The sequence below is a fragment of the Acanthochromis polyacanthus genome, chromosome 17 (genome assembly GCF_021347895.1).
Source record: "Acanthochromis polyacanthus isolate Apoly-LR-REF ecotype Palm Island chromosome 17, KAUST_Apoly_ChrSc, whole genome shotgun sequence".
NCBI classification, from domain to species: domain Eukaryota; kingdom Metazoa; phylum Chordata; class Actinopteri; family Pomacentridae; genus Acanthochromis; species Acanthochromis polyacanthus.
The window spans coordinates 16,328,875-16,350,585 of record NC_067129.1 but is presented as its reverse complement, the minus strand read 5'-3'; the positions used below and the strand labels follow the sequence as shown (position 1 = coordinate 16,350,585).

The 21,711-nt window shown below is 39.5% G+C and overlaps 2 protein-coding genes across 4 annotated transcripts; both read left to right on the top strand.

The window, feature by feature from the left end:
* The first annotated feature begins 5,324 nt into the window (after window positions 1-5,324).
* On the top strand, window positions 5,325-10,469 carry gjb1a (gap junction protein beta 1a). Of its 3 annotated transcripts, none has more exons than XM_022212085.2 (2): window positions 5,325-5,620; window positions 8,296-10,469. In XM_022212085.2, exon 2 carries the CDS (start codon window positions 8,310-8,312, stop codon window positions 9,030-9,032), a length of 723 nt encoding a protein of 240 aa, XP_022067777.1. In that variant the 5' UTR covers window positions 5,325-5,620; window positions 8,296-8,309; the 3' UTR covers window positions 9,033-10,469. The 3 variants fall into 3 exon arrangements, with proteins under 3 accessions (XP_022067777.1, XP_022067776.1, XP_022067778.1); XM_022212084.2 differs by lacking the exon at window positions 5,325-5,620 and adding an exon at window positions 5,627-6,260; XM_022212086.2 differs by lacking the exon at window positions 5,325-5,620 and adding an exon at window positions 5,627-6,518.
* Window positions 10,470-14,882: 4,413 nt separating this feature from the next.
* gja2 (gap junction protein, alpha 2) lies at window positions 14,883-17,981 on the top strand. Its single transcript, XM_051937463.1, has one exon. It carries the CDS (start codon window positions 15,816-15,818, stop codon window positions 16,881-16,883), a length of 1,068 nt encoding a protein of 355 aa, XP_051793423.1. The 5' UTR covers window positions 14,883-15,815; the 3' UTR covers window positions 16,884-17,981.
* The last annotated feature ends 3,730 nt before the right edge of the window (window positions 17,982-21,711 follow it).

Sequence of the window (21,711 nt, the reverse complement as noted above, 5' to 3'; positions counted from 1 at the left end):
ACAAACTGACAGAAGGACAAACATACACCGATCGTCACATAACTCCGCCGTGTTCCTTGGCGGAGTGAAAATTTAGGAACCCACTGACCTTGGGGCCTCATGAGACATATGAAAACAGGCCAACTCTCACAAAATCATGCAAGTTCTCACACTGAAAGAGGCCCTCCACTCAATAAATTCAGTTGTCCTTCTTACATGTGAGCTATGATGACTGTGCAGTTTTTTTAAATTGTACTATCTTTAGATGTCAGTGTTTATTTATACAAATATCAAATTTGATTATGAATGAAAATTCCAATAGATAAATAAATAAGATTGCAAAAACTGCCATAAAAACACGATAAAACAGTTAAGAAAAGTCAATACAAAAAAAACATGCCAGCTTCCACAGAATGATGCATGTTCTCACACTGGACAAAGTTCTCCACCCAGTGAATTCAGTTTCATAAGTCTCATGTGAATTATAGCAATCTTACAAGAAATCCAGGGAAACAGTGCATTTGTTTGTCCTAAACTCATGAGGTTTTTCTCAGTAATCAATGATACTGTAAGATCTTAGCCTATTATTTACTGTAGTCATGCGAAATTTTATTTTATAGAATTTCTTGTGGGATTTTAATACTTAATATGTAAATTGCTCATGTGAATGAACATAAATATCACTGTAGGGTCTGAACTTCAATATTTATAATTGCTAGGTTAATTCAGAGTGTCAATTTTAATTTTTTTTTTACTGGAAAATACTTCGGTGCAATAACTGTTGCTTTAAATATACTGTGTAAATTGACTTAAGGTGAAAATTTTATTTGTGAGATCCTTCTGGGAGGCAGTTGTATGACATAATTAATTCTGATTTAAGAGTTTTTTCATTGTAATCTATTATTTTACATGTTTAGTAATTGCCTGTGCAAATTTTTCTTTTATGGGATATAACTGAGGAACAGATAACAGCAGAGATTATTATTCAAATTCGGAATTACATAGAGGTAAAGACCTCATTTCGCAGTAGAGCGGAATAAAAATTAACATAAATTGTAGGCACACAAATGCCAGAAAGGTTCAAATCAGATGACCTGAATATGAAAAATATACCCATCACATAATGTTCATCACAACCTCTATATACAGATGGGCAGAAACATGAAGAAAAAAACTGAACCTTTGACCACTACAGTGAAAGGTCTGGTGGCTCTGTTATGCTGTATGGTCATTTTGCTGCCATTGTTTGGGTTCACCTGTCTCCTCAGAGGGAAGGGTCACTGCAAATCAACGCAAATCTGTTCTCAGTGGTCACCTTTGTCGATGAGGAAACATGTGCTCACTGATCTAAAAACAATATAGCAATTGTCCATCTACGGTTGGTTTAAACACAGAAGCAAGATTACTCACAAATATTTAACGCAGGGAATATGATATTCCAGTTGTTGTAGAATTTACTGGCTTCTCAGTAGTTACACAGTTCAGTTTAAGATTCTGATGAGTACTTTTAAATGTCTGGCTTCGCTCTATATTTCAGAACTTTTAACCTCAAATTCTGCACCTGCATTCCTCAGATCTGATGCTGTTAAAAGTTTTAAACCTTTCCGCAGCAAAGGTTTAAAACAAAGGGGAACATGCTTTCACTGTTGTAGCCCCAATGCTCTGGAACCAACTTCCCCTTACTGTCGGAACAGCTCAGCCAGTTTGAAAAGCTCTTGAACAGAAATGCAGCCAGGCAGTTATATAGCATTTTATATTGCCCCTTTTGTGTTTTTTTGCTCGTTTTTGTAAAGCACCACATAACTTCAGTTTTGATAGGGGTCATTGAATGGTTTGATGAGGTGGATCATGTATTATTTCACTAAAAAAATCACCAGATCTCAACACCTATAAGAGGTTTTGGATGTTAGACAGTTCTCTGTACCACCACCAGAAAAATACCAAATGAAGGATGTATCTTTTGGTGTTCATCCCTCTAGTAAGAGTTTGTTGGAGAATCAATGCAAGAATAGGAGGACTGAAGGTGTTCTAGTGGCTCGTAGTGACCCAACACCTTACTGAGATACCTAATGCAGTTTGTTCTTTTGCAATCGTCAAACACTATTCATTTCACCTTTGTCCATTATTGCAATGCTGGTTGGATGCCAGCTGTGTTTCTTTGCTAAGCGCTGTACTTCTCTAATCATGAATCTAATCCAGTCTAAGATGCACATTTGCAACAGAATGACTGTATAGATCAGGCAGGATACTGGCACCACATCACCACCAGCGCGGTGCTCTAAACAATCAGCAGCTCTGGAGGTCAGGTGCAAATAAGAACTTCTCTGAAGCACTGTGCTCAAAACAGCTGGTAATACTGACCCGACACACCCAGAGTGGACTGCTGAACGTATCATAAGAGTCATGTGTTTCTGTGTGAGAGTCACACCTGCCTGTAATTGGGTGTGTTCAGGATAAACTACCAGATTATTTGTTGCACGGGCAGTTTCACCAGACTCGGTTTGCTCGGAAGTGTTCCTTCCTTCCCTACAGTGCGCAGCAACAGTGCAACATATTTAAACACACACACACACACACACACAATGGAAACCTGTATGTAAAATTATGACATCACAGAAATATAACAGTGATACCAGCAGTGGTGGGAAAATGTACATATGTGAAAGTCACTCTACTTATAGTTGAGCAATATCAAATGATATCCAAACATTTCTCTCTGATTTGATTACATGTTGATTAGTGCCTGATGGCAAATCTTATGAGTCATTGTTGTCTTGTCACATGTTTCTTTCTTCAGTCCTATGTTGAGGCGTCACACTTGAAGGACGTCGATTTGGATCACTGAAGGAATTGCTTCCTTCAGTGGTGGAATGTAACAAGTACATTTACTCAGATGCTTTTCTTAAGTACACATTAAAGGCACTTGTACTTGAGTACTTTTTCATGCAGCTCTAGTCTTTTACTTCACTACATTACAAGGGGAATAAAGTACATTTCACAGCCTTAGTGAGTATACAAATGTCGACTTTTGCATTCAAAACAGATGAAGAGCTTTTACATGTGTTTGTTTTAAATTAAATTATTGGATACGTCAATATACACGATAAGCTAAAATTAGTTTTGGTTAATCTGTAGAAAAATGATTAGCACTGTTTGCCAGATTATTATTGTTCAAGTATTGTGAGGCTGTCACTAGAAAGTCAGTATTTTTTTCCAATCAGCAGAAAAATAAGCTGTAATATAAACATTTTTCTGCATTCAGTAGATTTATTTTCAATTCCTGAAATAGATTTTACTTATTAAACTTATTATACTCTCAGTGCATTTTAATCACTTGTAAAGGAGTGCTTTGATACTGTGGTAACAGTACTTTTACTTAAGTAGAAGGATCTGAATACTTCATGTCTCAGTGACTGTATGTTCACTGCTGAACATTCACTTCTGCAGAATCAGAGAATCATAACCGAGATGTTGCAGTAACCGTTAATAACCTGCAGATGTCATCCTGTAGACTGAACTGAAGCATGAGACAACAGTTAAACTGCAAAAACACACACACACACACACATGCACACAATTTTTAACGCTTAACTTAAATCCACCAGGAAACTGATTAATGTAACAGAAGAAGCTTTATGTGCAAGCCAACTGCTACAGCTGACTTCTTGAAAACTTAGCCTGCATTTACAAAAATTGCTTTTAAGACTTGACATAATATGGAGAGAAAATTATAAACCCTTTCAGTCTGTTGCTCCTACAGGTAACAGCAGCAAGGAAATCAAAAATACAGTCGAAGTGTTACCGCTTTTCACAACAGGAGCAGCTGATTCAGATTGGAGACTCACCTCCCACCTTAGAAAAAAGCACAAACTCTGACCATGTACAATTTGGCTGCAATCAAATTAAGGATTGGATAATTAATGGAAATCAATACATTGTCCTCCTTCTTACTGACGGTGTTACCAGGTTTTTGTCCCCACAGGAGGCAATTCAAAGAAAGGATTTACAGCCAAACTTGAATTTTCCTCGGGATTAATAAAGTATCATCTATCTATCTATCTATCTATCTATCTATCTATCTATCTATCTATCTATCAAACAGATGCACAGATATTTATGCTGATATTTGTGATAAAACAGAGAGAATCATTTAAAAAATGCTAACGATAATGATGTTATGACACCACTGAATCATCAGTTTGTTAATCAGCTATTAGAGGCTGGATCCAGGTTATGGACATTTTGCTTCCTTTGACTTTCTTTGTGTCGTTTAGCTGCTCATACAGGAACGTAAAGCAACAGTTTCCTTTTTGAACTAAATTCAAAGATATTCATAAATCTGACTCTTTCTTTCTCTTGTACTTTATGTAATGCAACATTGTGCAAATGCCCAATACTTTAAATAAGGTTGATCATAATACTGCCATCAGATGGTTGCTAAAAGTGTCCCTCAAGGATCATACTTAGAAGTATTACTATTTACTGTAAAAATCATATTTATTGTCCAACTAAACAGTGCAGTGTCTTTTGTATGATATTTACAATCTCAGTCCAGGCCTTCTTCGGGTTACAGTGAACTGTTGATGACTTTGTTTTATTGGTTTTAAATGTGTTTTAAATCCCAAAAACATACCATGCATGTCAGAAGTTCATGGAGTTTTCATGTTCTTTCCAATCATTGCTCTTAATGTAAATCTAATAGACACTACAGGCACTTAGACATATGAGAAAGGTCATATATAACAAATCAAAAATTTCAAACTACTAAATAAATAAATTAACTGCCTCAGAAAAAATTACACAAATTGATTGGACGCCTCGATTTTATCTCTCAAAAATCATTTGATGTATTTTATTTGCCAGGCTCTAAAAAAAAAAGTTTTGCTTGAGAAGCTCATAAACATTATTGTGGAGCTCTTTCATCAGTGACTTTTACAGACAAAAATGCTCATGTTTGTGTTGTGTCAGTTTATCTGTTGATTTTCATTTTTTAAAACGGTGGATTCACGCAACAACATCAAACCTCACTGTTACAAAGAGGGAGCCGAGGAGGTCATTCGGTGAGAAAATCTAGCAATTAATCCCACTTTGCTGAAACACGTCAAACAGTGAAGCACAATCATTCACTGGTTGAATCAAAATATTCAGCAGGCAGCGGCAGCGACGAGGATGTAAAGGTTGAGCAGAAAACCATGGCTGGAGACTGATTCTTAGGATAACAAACCTCTTGTCCTCTTATCTTTAGATTTTATGTGTCATTCTTTGTTGTGGACCTTTATGTTTTACTCCATATTGCGTCAAAAGCGTCCTCCACTTCCTCTGCGGAACACAGCACAAAAAGAACCAGTGGACAGACCGCAGACCCCACACAGATTCTTCGGCTGGGCAGAAATTAAAACGTTTGATCCGAATTCTGAAGCTGTTTGTTTGCTCGGGGTAAATGGGGCTATTGTATGCAAATTCTTTGCACAGAAGCATATGACCTTCTCAGTGCAGGGCAGTGGCTAGTGTGAGAGAAATCATTAGCAATGCAAAGTCATGGTGCTCTGATACTCTTGTTCACAGTCAAAGGCTGAAAAAAAATCTGCTAATGTCAACGTAAATGTTGCTGGATGTACTTTGTTTACAACTACAGCTGAGGGTAAGCTAATTTTATTTCTCACTGTATCACCAGATTGTGTGGCTGTGGAAATGTGGGATAGTTTGTTTTCAGTGTGTCCAGCAGGTTTACGCTGTGCTTATTTGTAGTCCGTGCTTTGCTGCTGTTCTATTTGGCACCAGGGAGTTTAGAAAGTCAGATGAAAGAGAAAGACTCACTTTTAATATATGCTGTACTAGAAGTTTCATCCAAATTTGGATAATCAAGCTAAATTATTGGCAGTCTTTATTAGTTATGGTTAACTTGGTCAGAAAATAAAGCTTGAGTGATCATATTGTTTGAAATGCTGTGAGTTAGAAACCACACTAGAGCTGATCTATTCCTCATCATGTTCATTGTGGAGCACAAGTTATTTTCCAGCCAAAAAGTGAAGAAGGTATTCCAGAAACCGTTACGCTGAGCACAGATGCCCATTTTGCATGCTACACCACGGCGACTGGTGAAAGCATGTCACATGACACATGGTGCCAGACCTCAGTATTGCACTCTTAAGGTGCCTGCCAGCAGCAGAGGGGGGCAGAGAGGCTTTCTTCTTCTCTGGATTCACATCCATGCCAAACCAGCGGGTCAACATTGTCCTCTGCGCTGCCTCCTATGCCTCTTACACCTCCAGCTGAGCCCGGTAACAACTCTGACATTTACACTAGACTGGAAATGCAAACATGTGGAGGTCACAGACACACCAGTAATGATCAGCACAGAGGAGATAATACAATTTGTCTGTTAAACTTGAAATGAATGGACTTGGAAAACCTGGGATTTACTAATGTGGTGAGATGGAAAAGCTGGAAAAGTGGAAGGTTGAGTGCACAAAGTCTAACTTTTCTTCATTGTCTACACATTTGTTAGTTGCTGCAACTATACTGTCCCACTGACAAAGGTACAGTATTATGTGGATTCATATTTTTAACTACTGAAGTGAGATTGGAGTTGGATTTTTAAGTTTGCCTCTGAATATTAAAACATCATCCTTTATTCTCTGTTCTCTGACTGACAGAACAGTGTTAGGCGTTGAACCTTCTGCTTCTCTACTTTGAGGCAATTTGTCCTACAATGCTATTAATGTTAGTTTCTGGGTTTACATTTTTTTTTTTAATTTTGTAATATTCTGTAATTGAATAATTTTAACTATAAAGTGCAGCAAAGTACTGAAAAAAGGCAGCAAAAGTTTCTTATGTTCAGTTTCAAGTCTGATGATTTCCTTTTTTGTCCTACTTAAAATTGAAAAGCAAAAAAAAAATCAGATTTTTACGTCAAAGAAGGGAAGAAAAGCAGCAAATCTTCACACTGGAGAAACTAGAATGAGAGAAATTTTGGTATTTTTTGAATCTGGATAAGTGAAATCAATTGTCTGCCAGTTGTTTAATCTAGTAATTGTGTAATCTTGACTTCAGCTCTAAAATACTCTGTTTAATCTGCTTTATTAAATTTATAACTAAGGATCCCTGGTTTGAACCTATTTAGGTAGTAAAAGTAAAAATGTTGATAGAAGCACTAAATATTGCAACAACAACAAAAATAGGACTCTACTCTAACAGAGGCTACTTAATTCATTTTAAACAATTTTCCTCTTTTCCTCAAACACCGTCACATTCATTTATAAACATCATTTTATGTTAAATTCAGAAATAACGTTTGTCAGTGATTTTCTATAAAGTAGCATTTCATTTTTGTTTCAGAGAATTTCACCAGCATGGCTGAGTTTTGAAGGTGTCTGAAAATGAGGCGCTGCATAAACAGTCCCAGGGTTTAACTACATGAAAGAAAGAGCAAGATATATGTGAATTATTATGCCTTAGAATGCACACTTGGTTTTGCTAAGAATAAGAAAGCAAAGGTGAATTCAAATCGGAGGGTACTACACTACGGCAAAACATTGTGGCTGATGCCTTGAACGGTGATGGTCAAGTCTATAGATTACAAAATGACTCGCAGGTATTACTAGAAATGGAGAAATTAGGTACATTGCTTCATTTAATGTGGGAGTGTTTTTGTTTTGTATTAGGGAGAGTTTGCTTCTCAGTTTGATTTATGTAAAGCAAGAAAAACTATAAGAAGCAAATATTTTGTTTAGTTGTGAAAAAATTTGATTATGGTATATTTGAATTGTATTTGCTATTTCTATCAGTTGGAGCTTAGTGGTTAGCACTGTTGCTTTGCAGCTAGAAGATCACCGGTTCACAAATTCTCCTTACCGGGATCTTTCTGCATGGAGTTTGAATGGAGTTTGCATGTTCTCACTGTGCATGTGTGTGTTTTCTGCAGGTTCTCCGGCTTCCTCCCACAATCTAAAAAATAAACTGAGGTTAATTGGTAACTTTAAATTGAATGTGAGTGTGATTGTTTGTCTGTACACGTGACCCTTCGATGGACTGGTGACCTGTCCAGGGGGTCAGCCGGGATAGACTCCAGCTCCCTCACGGCCCTAGTGAAGATTGAGCGGTGTCTAGATGATGGATAGATTTCGACTAGTCTCCATTTTGTGTTCATGTTTATTCTGTTTATTATATTTAATGATTTACTGCAGGTTTGTGTTATCTTATGTTGCATCACATTCTCCATGTGTTGGAAAAAAAATGCAATCACAAAGCTATGAAACAGTACACAGTACAATGTTGTCCTAGATGCTTACCTTTCTGGACGTGTTTCTGCTTCAGACCCGGAACCAAAGATGAACTGGGCATCATTTTATGCTGTCATCAGCGGTGTGAACAGACACTCCACTGGCATCGGCCGCATCTGGCTCTCTGTCCTGTTCATTTTTCGCATCCTGGTCCTGGTGGTTGCAGCTGAGAGCGTTTGGGGCGACGAAAAGTCCGGCTTCACCTGCAATACCCAGCAGCCGGGCTGCAACAGCGTCTGCTACGACCACTTCTTCCCCATCTCCCACATCCGCCTCTGGGCTCTCCAGCTCATCCTGGTCTCCACTCCGGCCCTGCTGGTCGCCATGCACGTGGCCCACCGCCGCCATGTCGACAAGAGGCTCTACAAACTGTCAGGCCGGACCAATCCCAAAGACCTGGAGCAGATAAAGACCCAGAAGATGAAAATCACAGGAGCCCTGTGGTGGACGTACGTCATCAGCCTGCTGTTCCGTATCGTCTTTGAGGTCACCTTCATGTATGTGTTTTACATGATCTACCCTGGTTACAAGATGATCCGGCTGGTGAAGTGTGACTCGTACCCCTGTCCCAACACAGTGGACTGCTTTGTGTCGAGGCCCACGGAGAAGACTGTCTTCACCGTGTTCATGCTGGCTGCGTCGGGGGTTTGTATTCTGCTCAACATCGCAGAGGTGGTCTTCTTGGTGGGGAAGGCCTGCAGCAAGCATTTGCACAATGCTGGAGACTCGACTATGGGAGCTTGGATCCAACAAAAGCTTTGCTCGTACTAACAAAACACACAGATTTCATACCGACTCAAAGGGACAAATAAGTGACCTATTACTGTCAGGTAACAACTACTGATTCAACTTGTTCGTAGGGTTCCTAAAATATACTGGACATCACAATATGACATGGTGATGATTCATCCAGTGAGTTATGATCTTACCGTCCAGTTTTGGTGTGAGAAAAATGTAGTGTTCAGACTTTTTGCACCAGCAGTTTAGATTTTAGTATCTATTGATAAGCTACAGCCTGTGCAAAGAACCGATAAACACTGCATACAGCAACACATAGTACTTACATAATACAATGGCTTGATATTTGGCCAACTAAAGGTCAATTAAGTAACATTTTGAAAAGAAGTATTCCAACTTACCACATTCTTCTCTTGTCATGGATTTGTTTTAATTTTTGAACTTGAAATGAGAATATCAATTTATGAAACGTGGCTTCTGACACATGCAGACTGTACCAGAAAAGTGCAGCAATGAAGTGAAATTATGGGCAATATCATTAATTTTATTCTATTGTATAAGTCAAATGTAATCAAAAATGTCATGGCTTTGCTTAGAATCAGTATGGAATCTAATAGACTGGAGGATTTATAACTTTTCATCAGCTGTTATTGGTGAGATGTTGTACTAATACTTGGTAAACGTGTTGCACTTCATCCATCCATTCATTAGCTATACCTGCTTTATCCTAAAGGGGGTTAGGTTTTTTTTGCACTCATAGACTGTGTATAAAATGGACGGAGCATTTGGGTCTGAAAAGTGTTGCCAATGCAGAAGTGCTTTAAACCTGCATTCTTTTCAAAGGCCAGTAGGGGGCAAAAAGAAGTCTGATTCTATAGATGTCTATGAGAAAATGATCCTATGTCTCATTTGATTTTTTTTACCTCAGTATGCATTTACCTAATGGGTTTATGGTTTCAATCACTGGTTTCAGGAGTTTTTGAGTAAACAATTGTGTTCATTTTGTAAACTTTTGCCTAATTAAGAGTAAAATAATTGAGCAAAACACTCTGTGTATGTTTCATGGCAGGACTTCCTTGTGATCGTCAAGGCACATATGCAGGTGTTCACAGTCAGATCGCCCCTCATGTCAGGTTTCAAAAACAGCATCGTGACAACAGCCAAATTCCAATCTCAGTAGTCCGCAGATCAGTGGGTGATGTCAAACTGCTACCTCCATCTTTTCTATACAGTCTATGTTAAATGTAACAGTGTTTGCTTTATACAAATTCTTCACTTTGATATTTAAATCTCTTCAGATAAAAACAAAGCAACAGCTCCAAACAGAAAGAAACTTGAACTGCAAATGTTTTTTTTTTCTAAAGTTTACTACTGACTGCTAAACATGTTATTTAAATATATTTATTTTAAAGCTGGATGTTTATATGTTGTCCGTACAGAACAGAATAAAATCCACCAGTGTTCATGAAATTGTGTTCTTCTTACTAAGTATTCTCACATGTTGAAGTGACTCATTGGATTCAACCTGACATTGTTTTGATGCATTTTGATAGGAGTAGAAGTGTAATACCACAAATGACCAGAGAGTAGCAGTCATCTCTGAGAACAAATGAGTGTCAGAGCAGTACCACTTTGTCATTCATCTTATCTGTCACCAGGGGGACTGAGAGGAAAACAGAATATGTGAATGAAGCTTTATCATTCATCGAGTGGCTCCGTCATCATCTTAAGGCGTGGAATCCCAAAGCATGCAGTGCCACCTGTGAGGAGACTTCCCATGCTGATTCAGTGCTTCTGCTGAAGGACAGAGCCCAGAGTGTGGGGGTAATCAATAGCTTTGCTATGTGCAGGGGTCAGTGTGTGTGTGACAATGGTTGACCCTGCCGACAGCTGGACCTGCCACGGCTGAGGAATGAGGGCTCTTCTCTTTTTATGGAACATGTCACCCGCATTCCATCTACAGAGTTCAGATTAAAGAGAAGCATATTGGCAGCACTTTACCAAGAACAAATCTGTGCAATCTGTTATTTTGGTCTGCCGTTAGTATCACTGGTGACCAAACTTTAAATGTTTCCTCCCAGAAATTAATCTGAAGGAAGTTGTTTCTGACATTTTTAAAGAAATGATCGATTATTAGGCTGTTCAGAAGGTCAGCTACAGTACTGATAGGCTTTTTAATGAAAAAGCAGCCATCCTGCGAGATGATGTGTGTCACAGAGATCTGGCTGTAATAGTAAAAGCTAGTCAACTGCCATGTTGAGCGGCAGTAAAAGTAGAAGAATTCGAATTACACTTTCATTGCAAAGCACGGCATTCAAAAATGTACTTAATTTCAATTTAAACAAAGTACACATGAACTATTCGCAAAATGCCAAAAGGAAAACTGTATACAAAAGCTCATTTTTTTATTGTATATGATGAAATGCTGCACAGAACAGTGCATTATGGGAATAAGAAGTGATGCAACCATATGCATCAGTGTGACTGAGGTAATGGACCCACAGCATCATTTGGAACACTTTTTAAAGCTCATCGTTGATTTTAGATAAAAATTTGAATGGGAAAAGCTGTTAAATAAACATCTTAGCGTGCAGTATAGAACAACATAAGTTACAAACAATCAAGTAAAGGGCAAAACAAAATAAAAAGTGTACTTGTGTACAGATTAGTACATACACTGGAACGACACAATGCTGTAAATGAGGCACTTTAGTCGAACTTCGGGTTGATACAAAGGATAAAGGATTTTCAGCGGGTAAGAAGCAATGCATTGCTGTAATTACATCACACTTGTCTGTATCACGTTATTGTAGCACATTACTGTCTCTGGATACCATGATAACATTAAAGCAACTAGTCACTTCAATTTACGACTTATTTTAAAATAGTCCAGCCTGCTGCCAGTGGCAACTTGGTTGTTCTACCCATAAAGTTTCTTTGTGAGAAATTATACACACTGATCACCAGCTTTGCTTTTGGCTTTGTGGGCATATTTTATTGAAGCGCATAAAACAAAAAGGTTATCTACCTCTTCTTTGCAAGGACTGATGATACGGCATCTCACACAATGCTGAGGAGTAATGCAAAAGGAGCGTAATGAGTAGTGGAAGGAATGACTTTCTACCGTAAGTAAACGGTTTAAGTAATGAATTGCTTGCTAAAAAGTGAAGTCCAAAGAATGGCATTTTTGTAGCCTAGCCACGCTAGACCCATGTTCTGAATTCTGAAGGCACAAGGGTCTAGGGCCACTCGACAGGGAGGGAGGCGGGCTAAAAGGTTGTCTTTCAAATCACTCTGCAGCAATTGGGTAGGTATACATCCAATCAGCGCAACGAATAGGCTGACGTAGTTCCTAGAGCGCCGGCGGATTGTGGCTAAGTCCCATTAGCTTCCCAACCAGCGGAGCCAACTGGTATATTAAGGATTTACCATATCCCGTCAGCATAAGTCCAAATACGTCTTTCTTCTCAATGAAACACTTCAGTACCGTCCTTTGTTTATCTTTCAAGTTGAATTTTAGCTTCAAATCTTTAAGGGCTGTGGCCAAAGCCGAGTCGAAAGATAACTGTTTATTGTGCGCCGGTGGTTTCTGTCAGAATCGTCGCGCCTCTGTCGTCACTTAGTTACGCCCCCCTTCTGACTCTACACTTCATGGTGATTGGTCCGGCCAGTTTTAGGAGCATCCAGCCTCAAGCCTTATGGAGGGTAACTAGACCCACCCTGGCAGAGAATTAAATTTGTTGCTGTGGGTTGTCTAGCACGGCTAGGCTAGCATTTTTGAGTAATAACCTTAAAATTGGATGAGTTTCGAAAAGGTTTGCTTTTGCTGTACGTAATACCACCAAACAAAGTTGGTCTGTTACTGAGTAGTAACCTTCACTGCAGGGACTCTAATGTGTCTGCAGCTCCTCCATACAGTCAAGGGTCAGAGCACCATAAGAGTTACAACAAAGCCACTCCCTTTGCTGTTAATTATATTTAGAGCGCACTGACATGAAACCTGCATCCTCACTGGATTCCTCAGCTGTCACTCAGCTGAACAGGAACACCTCTGAAGAGAAGGGTTTTAGACTTTTCCATAGAGAGGAATGTTTCAGTGTGTGCTCTTGCTGGGAAAAGACAGTGGTTTAGCCGTGGTGGTGTGTTGAACGCTGGTCATTGATAAGCTTCAAAAGGGAGGGAGGGCAGCAGGCAGGATCACAGAGATCATCTGGTGTGAAAAGTAGGCTGTCAGAGAGAAAGTTCATGTTGGAGCTTCAGATTCTTCAGTGGTTCAGGAGAGCATGGCCTTTCTGTAAAGTGAAGAGGCTCAGTTAGCCAGCAACTCTGAAGGAAATGAACGTTATCAGGTAGGTCTTTCTGCATGAAGATACATAGAATAAGCATTTTGGATGGTTTACTTGATTAGAGATCCATGCTACAGTTAAACATCCTCATAGTTTCAAACTTCTAATGGTTATCTACAGTACCTCTATGTAACCAAGTAAAATCAGGCTGAGGCTCAGTACAGTTTTAAGAAATACAACCTTGTGAGAAGTTTCCTTCACCCTTGTCTCACAGGCTAAATGTGTTTCAAACAGGTGTTTAGAGTTGCAGTTTGTCTAATTCTGATCACTGATCGCCCTGCTTCTGATGGATAAGAAAACTATTTTTAACATTGCTGTCTTTTTTTGCTGTGCTGTAAGCAATAGGATATGAAATATAAACTAGAAACCTAAATCTGGAGACAGCAACCACCATTGGGTTCCGTGTCACAAGATCTATGAGCGTCTCACTGAGCCAGCTCCAGGGCTTTCTCTCAGACACAGTCATCTGTGTCCTGGCTCTTTTCATCAGCATACACTCAAAATGACACAACCTTTAGGAATACAAACAGTGAATTCATGATAGATCAATGTTTCCATTTGAAACAGTCCTGAACTACTTTTTGGTTGTAGGCTGTGCAGAAATGATAACTTGCAAGAAGAAATGAAATGCTGCATTGATGAGTGGACGGGGGTAATTCCACAGCAACAATATGGCTTTAGTTCATTTCTACTGTTTATTGAATGTGACTATTATGTAAGAGCGCAGAAGATAACTACGAAGAGAGATACGATCAATTAGTAATGCACTTGATTGAATGCATGAGCTCACACAATATCTAAGTGCATGGCACTGATAGTGCTTGAAGAAATTACATAAAATGTCTGGCCTAGCCACTTGGAGAATTCGCTTGTAATTGTAATTTTTAAAAACGCCTGAAAATTTACTGTACTAATTACAGCAAAGTTAGAAATTAAGATGCATAGTTCTCCTGCATTGACATTGGCAAGAAACACCTTAAGATGACGTTTTCAGTGACGTTTGGCTGCTCTTAATATTTCAATTTTTTCATCTATTCTTTAGAAACTGATATTTAAACCTGCCTGATTTTATACTTAATTCCATTTAAAATTTTAAAATGTAGATAGTAATATTTTTATTCCATCTTGATGATTTGCACATATTTTTGTTACTGCCATTTTCATAAGTTCTAAAGTACAGAGAATGGTGCATTAAGCAGCTTAATGACATATTTTCTTTAGGAACTGGTGTCAAAAACAGAGCCAAAAGAAGAGTGAACATTCAAGTCAGGCAGAGAGAAGCATATCAACTTAAAAAAGGTGTCAGTATTGTTTTCAGTTTGTTTGAACAGCCCTTGAAAGGTAAAAAAAATGAAGATACTGCAACTTTACCTTGTTATATGACATCATATAGTACATTTTTGGAGCATTCAGTGTTCTGACCCAGCCGCTAGGATGAGCCGAGTGTAACAAAAAGAACCAGATGTCATTAGTTTGGGTAAAGCAATTTATTGCTCAGTGACAAAATTAACATAAAAGTGCTCAAAAAAATGGAAAATGGAGCTGGTGGATGTTAAATCAAAAAAACAAGTAAAACCATACAAAGACAACAGCATTCTCAACCCAACTACACAAAAACAAAACAACTAAACTCCTTATCCAAACCTAGATACAATAGCAACACCCACAGCAAACAACAGAAACTAATATAGAAATGAATGCAGCATGCACAGAATTAACTAAATAAATTAAACAAGTGTCTCCAAAACACACATTACTAGACAGTACGGGAATCACCACCCCTCAGTGGCAACAAAACACATACAGGAAACAAGTAGCTTCTCACCGAATTAGCCAACTGCTAACAGAAGAAAAAGTCCACCAAGATGCACGTAACTCCTCATCAACTTAACAGCTGCTAACAGAAGCTATATTTCCAAGTAGCTACCCCTCAGTGGCTGCAGAAAACAAAAAGACACAAGAGGCACCAGGGCAAACTGTCCTCATTAAATCCCAGCTTACCTGCCAAACAGTTTGAACGTAGATTTACAGCAGGTGTGGCGATGGTTGGGGTCTTGTGGGAGGAGGAGTTGTGGTAGTGGATCAATCCAACCCCAAGTAGGAGGTGGGGAGAAACGGGGCTAAGAGCAGGGCTGGAGCTCCAGGTCAATCACTGCTGAAGTCTGCCAGGTGTGATATGGAGCTCGATCTTCAGCCAGCTGTGATCAAAACAGTCTCCACAAACCATCTCCCCACACAGAGGCTGTACAAAGTCTATTACCACCCACATGGCCACCAAAGGACAGAGCATTCAGGAAGTTTAAAAAAAGGCCAAAGAAAGACAATCTATTTAAATGAAGGGGTCAAATTTTGCATGAATGCTGTATGTTTTTGTTTTAAAATCCACACAAAAATGAAACTTTTCCCCCTCTCCTCACAGGTGTCTCTACTGGTTTTGCCGATAAAGCTGAGCATATATTTATGAGCCAATATGGCAGACTGGAACCTGTTGGGGAAGCTGCTGGAGAGTGCCCAGGAACACTCCACCGTTGTGGGCAAGGTGTGGCTCACAGTGCTGTTTATCTTCCGCATCCTGGTGCTGGGAGCCGCCGCTGAGAAGGTGTGGGGCGACGAGCAGTCCGGCTTCACGTGCGACACCAAGCAGCCCGGTTGTCAGAACGTCTGCTATGACAAGACCTTCCCCATCTCTCACATCCGCTTCTGGGTGATGCAGATCATCTTCGTCTCCACGCCCACTCTCATTTACCTGGGCCACATAATTCATCTGGTCCGCATGGAGGAAAAGGAGAACCAGAAACTGAAGGACCGTGCCATGCAGCATGAAAACCAGCAGCAGTTACTTAATAAGCCCAAAAAGGCCCCGATTAAAGACAAACAGGGCCACGTGCGCTTGCAAGGTGTACTGCTGCGAACCTACGTCTTCAACATTGTTTTTAAGACGCTATTTGAAGTGGCATTTATTGTAGCTCAGTATTTCCTGTACGGTTTTGAGCTCAAGCCGATGTACACTTGTGACCGCTGGCCTTGTCCCAACATGGTGAACTGCTACATCTCCAGACCCACTGAGAAGACCATCTTCATCCTCTTCATGCTGGCCGTGGCCTGCCTCTCCCTGCTGCTCAACCTGGTGGAAATGTACCATCTAGGCTTCACAAAATGCCACCAGGGTTTTCACTACAGACGATCTCGGGCTTCGAAGGAGGCTCCCAAAGTCCTCACTGAGACAGCCATGCCCTTCGTCCCCAACTACAGCTACTTCGCTGGTCACCATGCAGCGCCTGAATCTTTCTCGACTGACTCAAAGTACAGCATGGCAGATCCCAACTCTGCCTACAGCCCCTACAACAGCAAAGTGGTTTACAAGCAGAACCGAGATAATATGGCTGTGGAGAGGAAAGGTAAAGCAGAGGAAGATGATCCGAAGGAGAGGAAAACCTCCAATTCTGTCTTTGAGATGCCGGTTGAAAAATCGCGCAGGAACAGTCAGTCGAGCAAACACGGCAGCAACAAGAGCAGGCTGGACGACCTGAAGGTCTGAACACCTTCTGTGTTGTCGTCCGGCGCTCAGGAGCAGCAGGAGAGGCCACAATTAACCTGTGGAAATGTTTGCGTGAGCGTGGAGGGACAAAACACTGAGCAAACATAAAGATACTGTAGCTCTCGTAAGTTTGAAAATCAAGATCTGATGGCAGAACAAGCACTGAGTAGATTTTTATCAGAGCTCCCCAGCTCACAGGACGTTTTATTGTGAGAAGTCATTACCAGAAGGTTTCAGCAGGATACACCCAGTAATTCTGGGTTGACACTTGAATAAATTTTCCTTTGCTTTTACTATGAGTATGCATGTTATGGATGATTCTGAAGATTGTAAGGAAAAAATAATAATCCTTGAGATTGTTTATGGATTACAACTTTACTGTGTTACAAAAACTGTAAGATGCACTGAAAAGATTAGAAAAGAAATGTGAAAAAAAGTGCTGCTTGACAAATGTAAATGCGCTGCAGAAATGACATTTATTATCATGTTAAGGTCTGTTGTTCAATGTCTTTTGGATTTCCTCCATATATGTAGTACGGTGACATACATTTGTGAATGTGTACTTTGATTGAACTGATGTGCAGTAAAGGAGTGTTTTGTCAGAATTCCTGTTTTCATTATTTCAGATTTTAGAAATTCTGTGCTTGTGGAGAGAATTCAATTCAATTCAATTCAGTTTTATTTATATAGCGTCAATTACAGTCAATCGTCTCAAGACGCTTTACAGAACCCATCTGCCTGACCCCCAGAGCAAGCCCAAAGGCGACAGTGGCAAGGAAAACACCCTTTTAACGGAAAAAACCTCGAGCAGAACCCGGCTCTAAATAGGGGGGACCCGTCTGCCTGCTGGTCGGGTGGGTTGAGAGGGCAAGGGGGAGGGATGGGAGGAGAGGGGATGGGTGGGAAAGCAAGGAAAGTACAACACACATTTGGATACATGCATGACAAGATATGAGACACAAACAAAGTATAAGCTAACATTGAAAACTGACTCATAGTTTACTCTTATGATGTACGGCTCTGACATTAAATATACTCCATATATAGCTAGCATTAAAATTCAAACAGTATGTAGATTAGCATAACAAGTATAGTGAGGGCGATAAATATGAACTTGAATGATTTCCTGCCTGTCATATAGATGTCACAGATAAGCTCCTCTGTTTATATGCAGCCTTTTATCCCCTGCTGGAGGCAAGCGGGGGATTGTGCGATCTAAAATAAAATTCAGGTTAGAAAAACATATTATTCACCCCACAGCTCAGCAAATGTCACAGTTCCAGAGATGAACTACTGCAAATATTGATTATAACAGGCTTAATTCACCAAATGCGAATTTAATATGAAGAGTATTCACTTATCTAGAAGCGGTATGTTTGATTTGCGCTGTTGGGGAATTGTGAATGTTTTAATCATTCAGGTGAAAATGAAAATGGCCTACTCTCCTTTTCAAGGCACAATAAAACAGACATGGGAGTAAATCTTATGACTTTGCCTGCAAACTGTTAAGTATAGCTACACAGTGACAGCTTGTTGTTAACCACCAACACCAGGAGCTACCAGATACCACAGAGATTTATTTGTTGGCCTTCACAAGTTTCTTTTCCTTTTAAGCTTCACTTTATCACAAAAGTGCATGAAATAGTCCCTTTTTCAAGTTCAGATGCCTTGACTTTCTTTGAAAAAGTGCATGAAATAGTCCCTTTTTCAAGTTCAGATGCCTTGACTTTCTTTGAAAGCTCACACAAGCAAATGTGTCAGTCAGAGAAATGCATTTAATGCATGTTACCAAGGCCTATGTCACATGCTACTGGTGCAGCTGTTTCCATTGCTCATAGTCTTTCTTTGTATTTGCTGTGGTTCAGACTACTAGTCTCTATGATGTTTAACAAAGAAATGTTTAATAAAGGGTTAAGTGTAGGTCCTAATCTGGGCTGTAACTGGCCAACAACAACCCCCTGCAGACAACTGTTTTCATATTATACTTTCACCTGATTGGATGACAGCTGGTGACAGTTATGTGAGGAAGCCAATCACCTCAAGTCAAGCTTTTAAAATACCAGTTTAAAAAGCATAATTTTCTTTTAGGTTTGTTAACTTAAACTGCTAAAACAGCATCAGTCAAAACTAATCATTATATGAATGCAGGTTGAGTATCTGTTAAACATTTCTCCGGCATGCCTACTCTGTGGTGCTTGGCAGAGCTGTGTAGTGATGCTGTGTGGCCACGCTATGATAAGATCTGCAATGTGCATCAGTGCAGCTCTGATCATTTTTTCCCCCCAGAGGCTGCCATGGTAGCTGCTTGGTTTCTCCCCACTGCAGCAGAAACACACAGATCAAATAGAGTATGGATGGACCCGTTTCCAAAACATACCCACACACTGGTGAGAGCTAAGCTTCAAAGGCTTCTTCTCTGACAGCTATAAATAGATCTCACGCACATTTTGGGGGAGCACAGTGGATGAAATGGGGGTAGGAGACCAAAAGTTTCTTTTCCTACATCAATAAGAAGCAGTTACCACCAATGTAGCCTCAATGCAAACAGAGAGCCTTGTGGTTAATCAAATTCTCTCTTCTTTGCCCCGTGGCAAGATGAGTCCAATAGATTCATTCATTCAAACACTGGCTATTCATATACTTGGGGATTTATCTTATGCATCCAATGGTTGTGATTTCACGTTTTAAGCAATCACAAGTAGCCTTTATGAGATTAGCCAGTGTCAGTGGTGTATGATTATAGATGAATCCTCATATATATTTTGGGAGTCTGGTCAGGTTTGGGAACCTTGAGGTCTTCTCTGACTTTCATTACTGTGATGAATCAAGATAGGAACTCTCAAACTTCCAAAGCTGCCTGATGTCTCTTGACACAACAAGGCTGAGAACTGAACAGGTGACGAAGGTTAAGGTTGTGAACTCTGAGTTGAAACCATATGCAACCAAATCTCTGAGCCAGAATAGTATGAGTGATATGCTGACGCTGTTCGTCACCCAGTCCCACTCCTCCTCATAAATCATACCGACCGAGTGCATACAAGTCAAGGAGGAGACATTTTACTGTTAGTGATGAATCATTATAGGCCTGTATGTATGATCCCGTACTTTAGTCAACGCATAAAGAGGCTACTTCTGCCGCTGCAGTGTTGCCTATGAGCGGTAAACTTGTGCCTATCGTGAAGCCTGTTTTACAGGTCAAAGTATGACCCACTTATGGAGAAGACTGATTTGTGCTTCTCTTTCTGCACATTAAAACCTGGCCTTTCGTACACACCAACATAGCTCATTTACTTCTAATTGTATGTGGACTTAAAAAACTGTAAATTTCTGGCTTGACATCCTGCTTCTATATGTGAGAAGCCAGAAAGTGAGCAAACGATACTTGTGTAGATCAGAGTATTGTGTTTTGATTCCTCGGTGTTTTAATGGTTCCAAGCGTTTTGAAAGGTCTCATTTATTGGCCATGAAGTTGTCACCATCGAACTGCAGTACAAAATAACCATTTATAATCTAACGTGCGTGTTTTTCATTTAAACTGTGATACCAAAAAAGACAAAAACAAACTGTGATACCTACTGTGGATTAGGTCTCCATGTGAGGTTGGAAACATTCAGGGTTTTGGTGAGGTCTGGAGAGAAACATGCCAAGAACTGAAGATATTTATTGTTTGTTGCTGGTGGGGAAGTCAGCTGTTGTGAGGGAACTTCCAGACATGTGGGTGAAGTTTGAAGTCGGGCCAACACTAACTGGGACAGATACGCTACAGAAATAGACTCCAAACATGCAGTTTTTAAGTGGCAATGCACTAGTTCAGACTGAAAAACCTTAACAGGTATTAAACAGCCATGAAATTTTGTAGAGACACGCTAGATCAGCTGAAGAGACCTTTTTTGTCTAACCAAGAACGTTAACTATTTTCTTTTCTTTTATTTTTACCATTTGGGCTGTTACACCTATGAAAGTTCAGCCCCTCCTTGAAGTTATATGAGTTTAATTGGCAGAGCACTGAAATGACAGGCGTAGCAGTGACTGATGAAGTTGGTCATCAGAACCAAATATCATTTCAGTTTACTGGAACTTTGAACCTTTTCAGACATTAATAGTAAAATGAGGTGTTCCTGCATTAAGGGTTTCTGCATCCCCACAACTCTCTTTCCTGTCTTATTCAGCTGTCGCTATCCAAAATATGCAAAAAAAGGATGAAAAATTATTTAGAAAAATCTCAGATTTTTGATGAAACACTTGTAAAAGTTTAAACTTTAGGGTTATGTGATATAACACTGTTAAATAAGTTGCAAAACTAAAAGTCACCTCCTCTTGTCCTTTGATTCTCCAGTAGGAAATGAACCAAAAATGAATTTGACAATAAAATACACAGAACTTTCCCCATTTTGTGACATGTGGATTATTATAAACATGAGAAACAGGCTGAAGTATACATATCCTAAGCCTTATTTTAAGTTAATGCTGGTGTGTGTAAATCTGATGTGCACAAGCTCACTGAACCAGTACTTATACAGTAACAACACAAATGAATGCACCCCATGTGAAACATCCACTAATTTTTAGAGGATTCCAATTATATCACCTCCCAATAATTGCATTATTTCTATGTTGACAAGTACTTTCTTATATAAACACTCAAAAACCATTATTAGGTAAGGACTATCCTGAAAAAATGAGCCCAAAGAACAGAAATCATCAGTGCAACAAAGTAAATTGCCGGACAACTTAAAAATTGGATTCTGAGTTTTTACAAAGATGTAAAACAATACAGGAAGAACTAAAAAAAAAAAATCAGTCAAAATACAGTTGAAGCAGTAAAAAG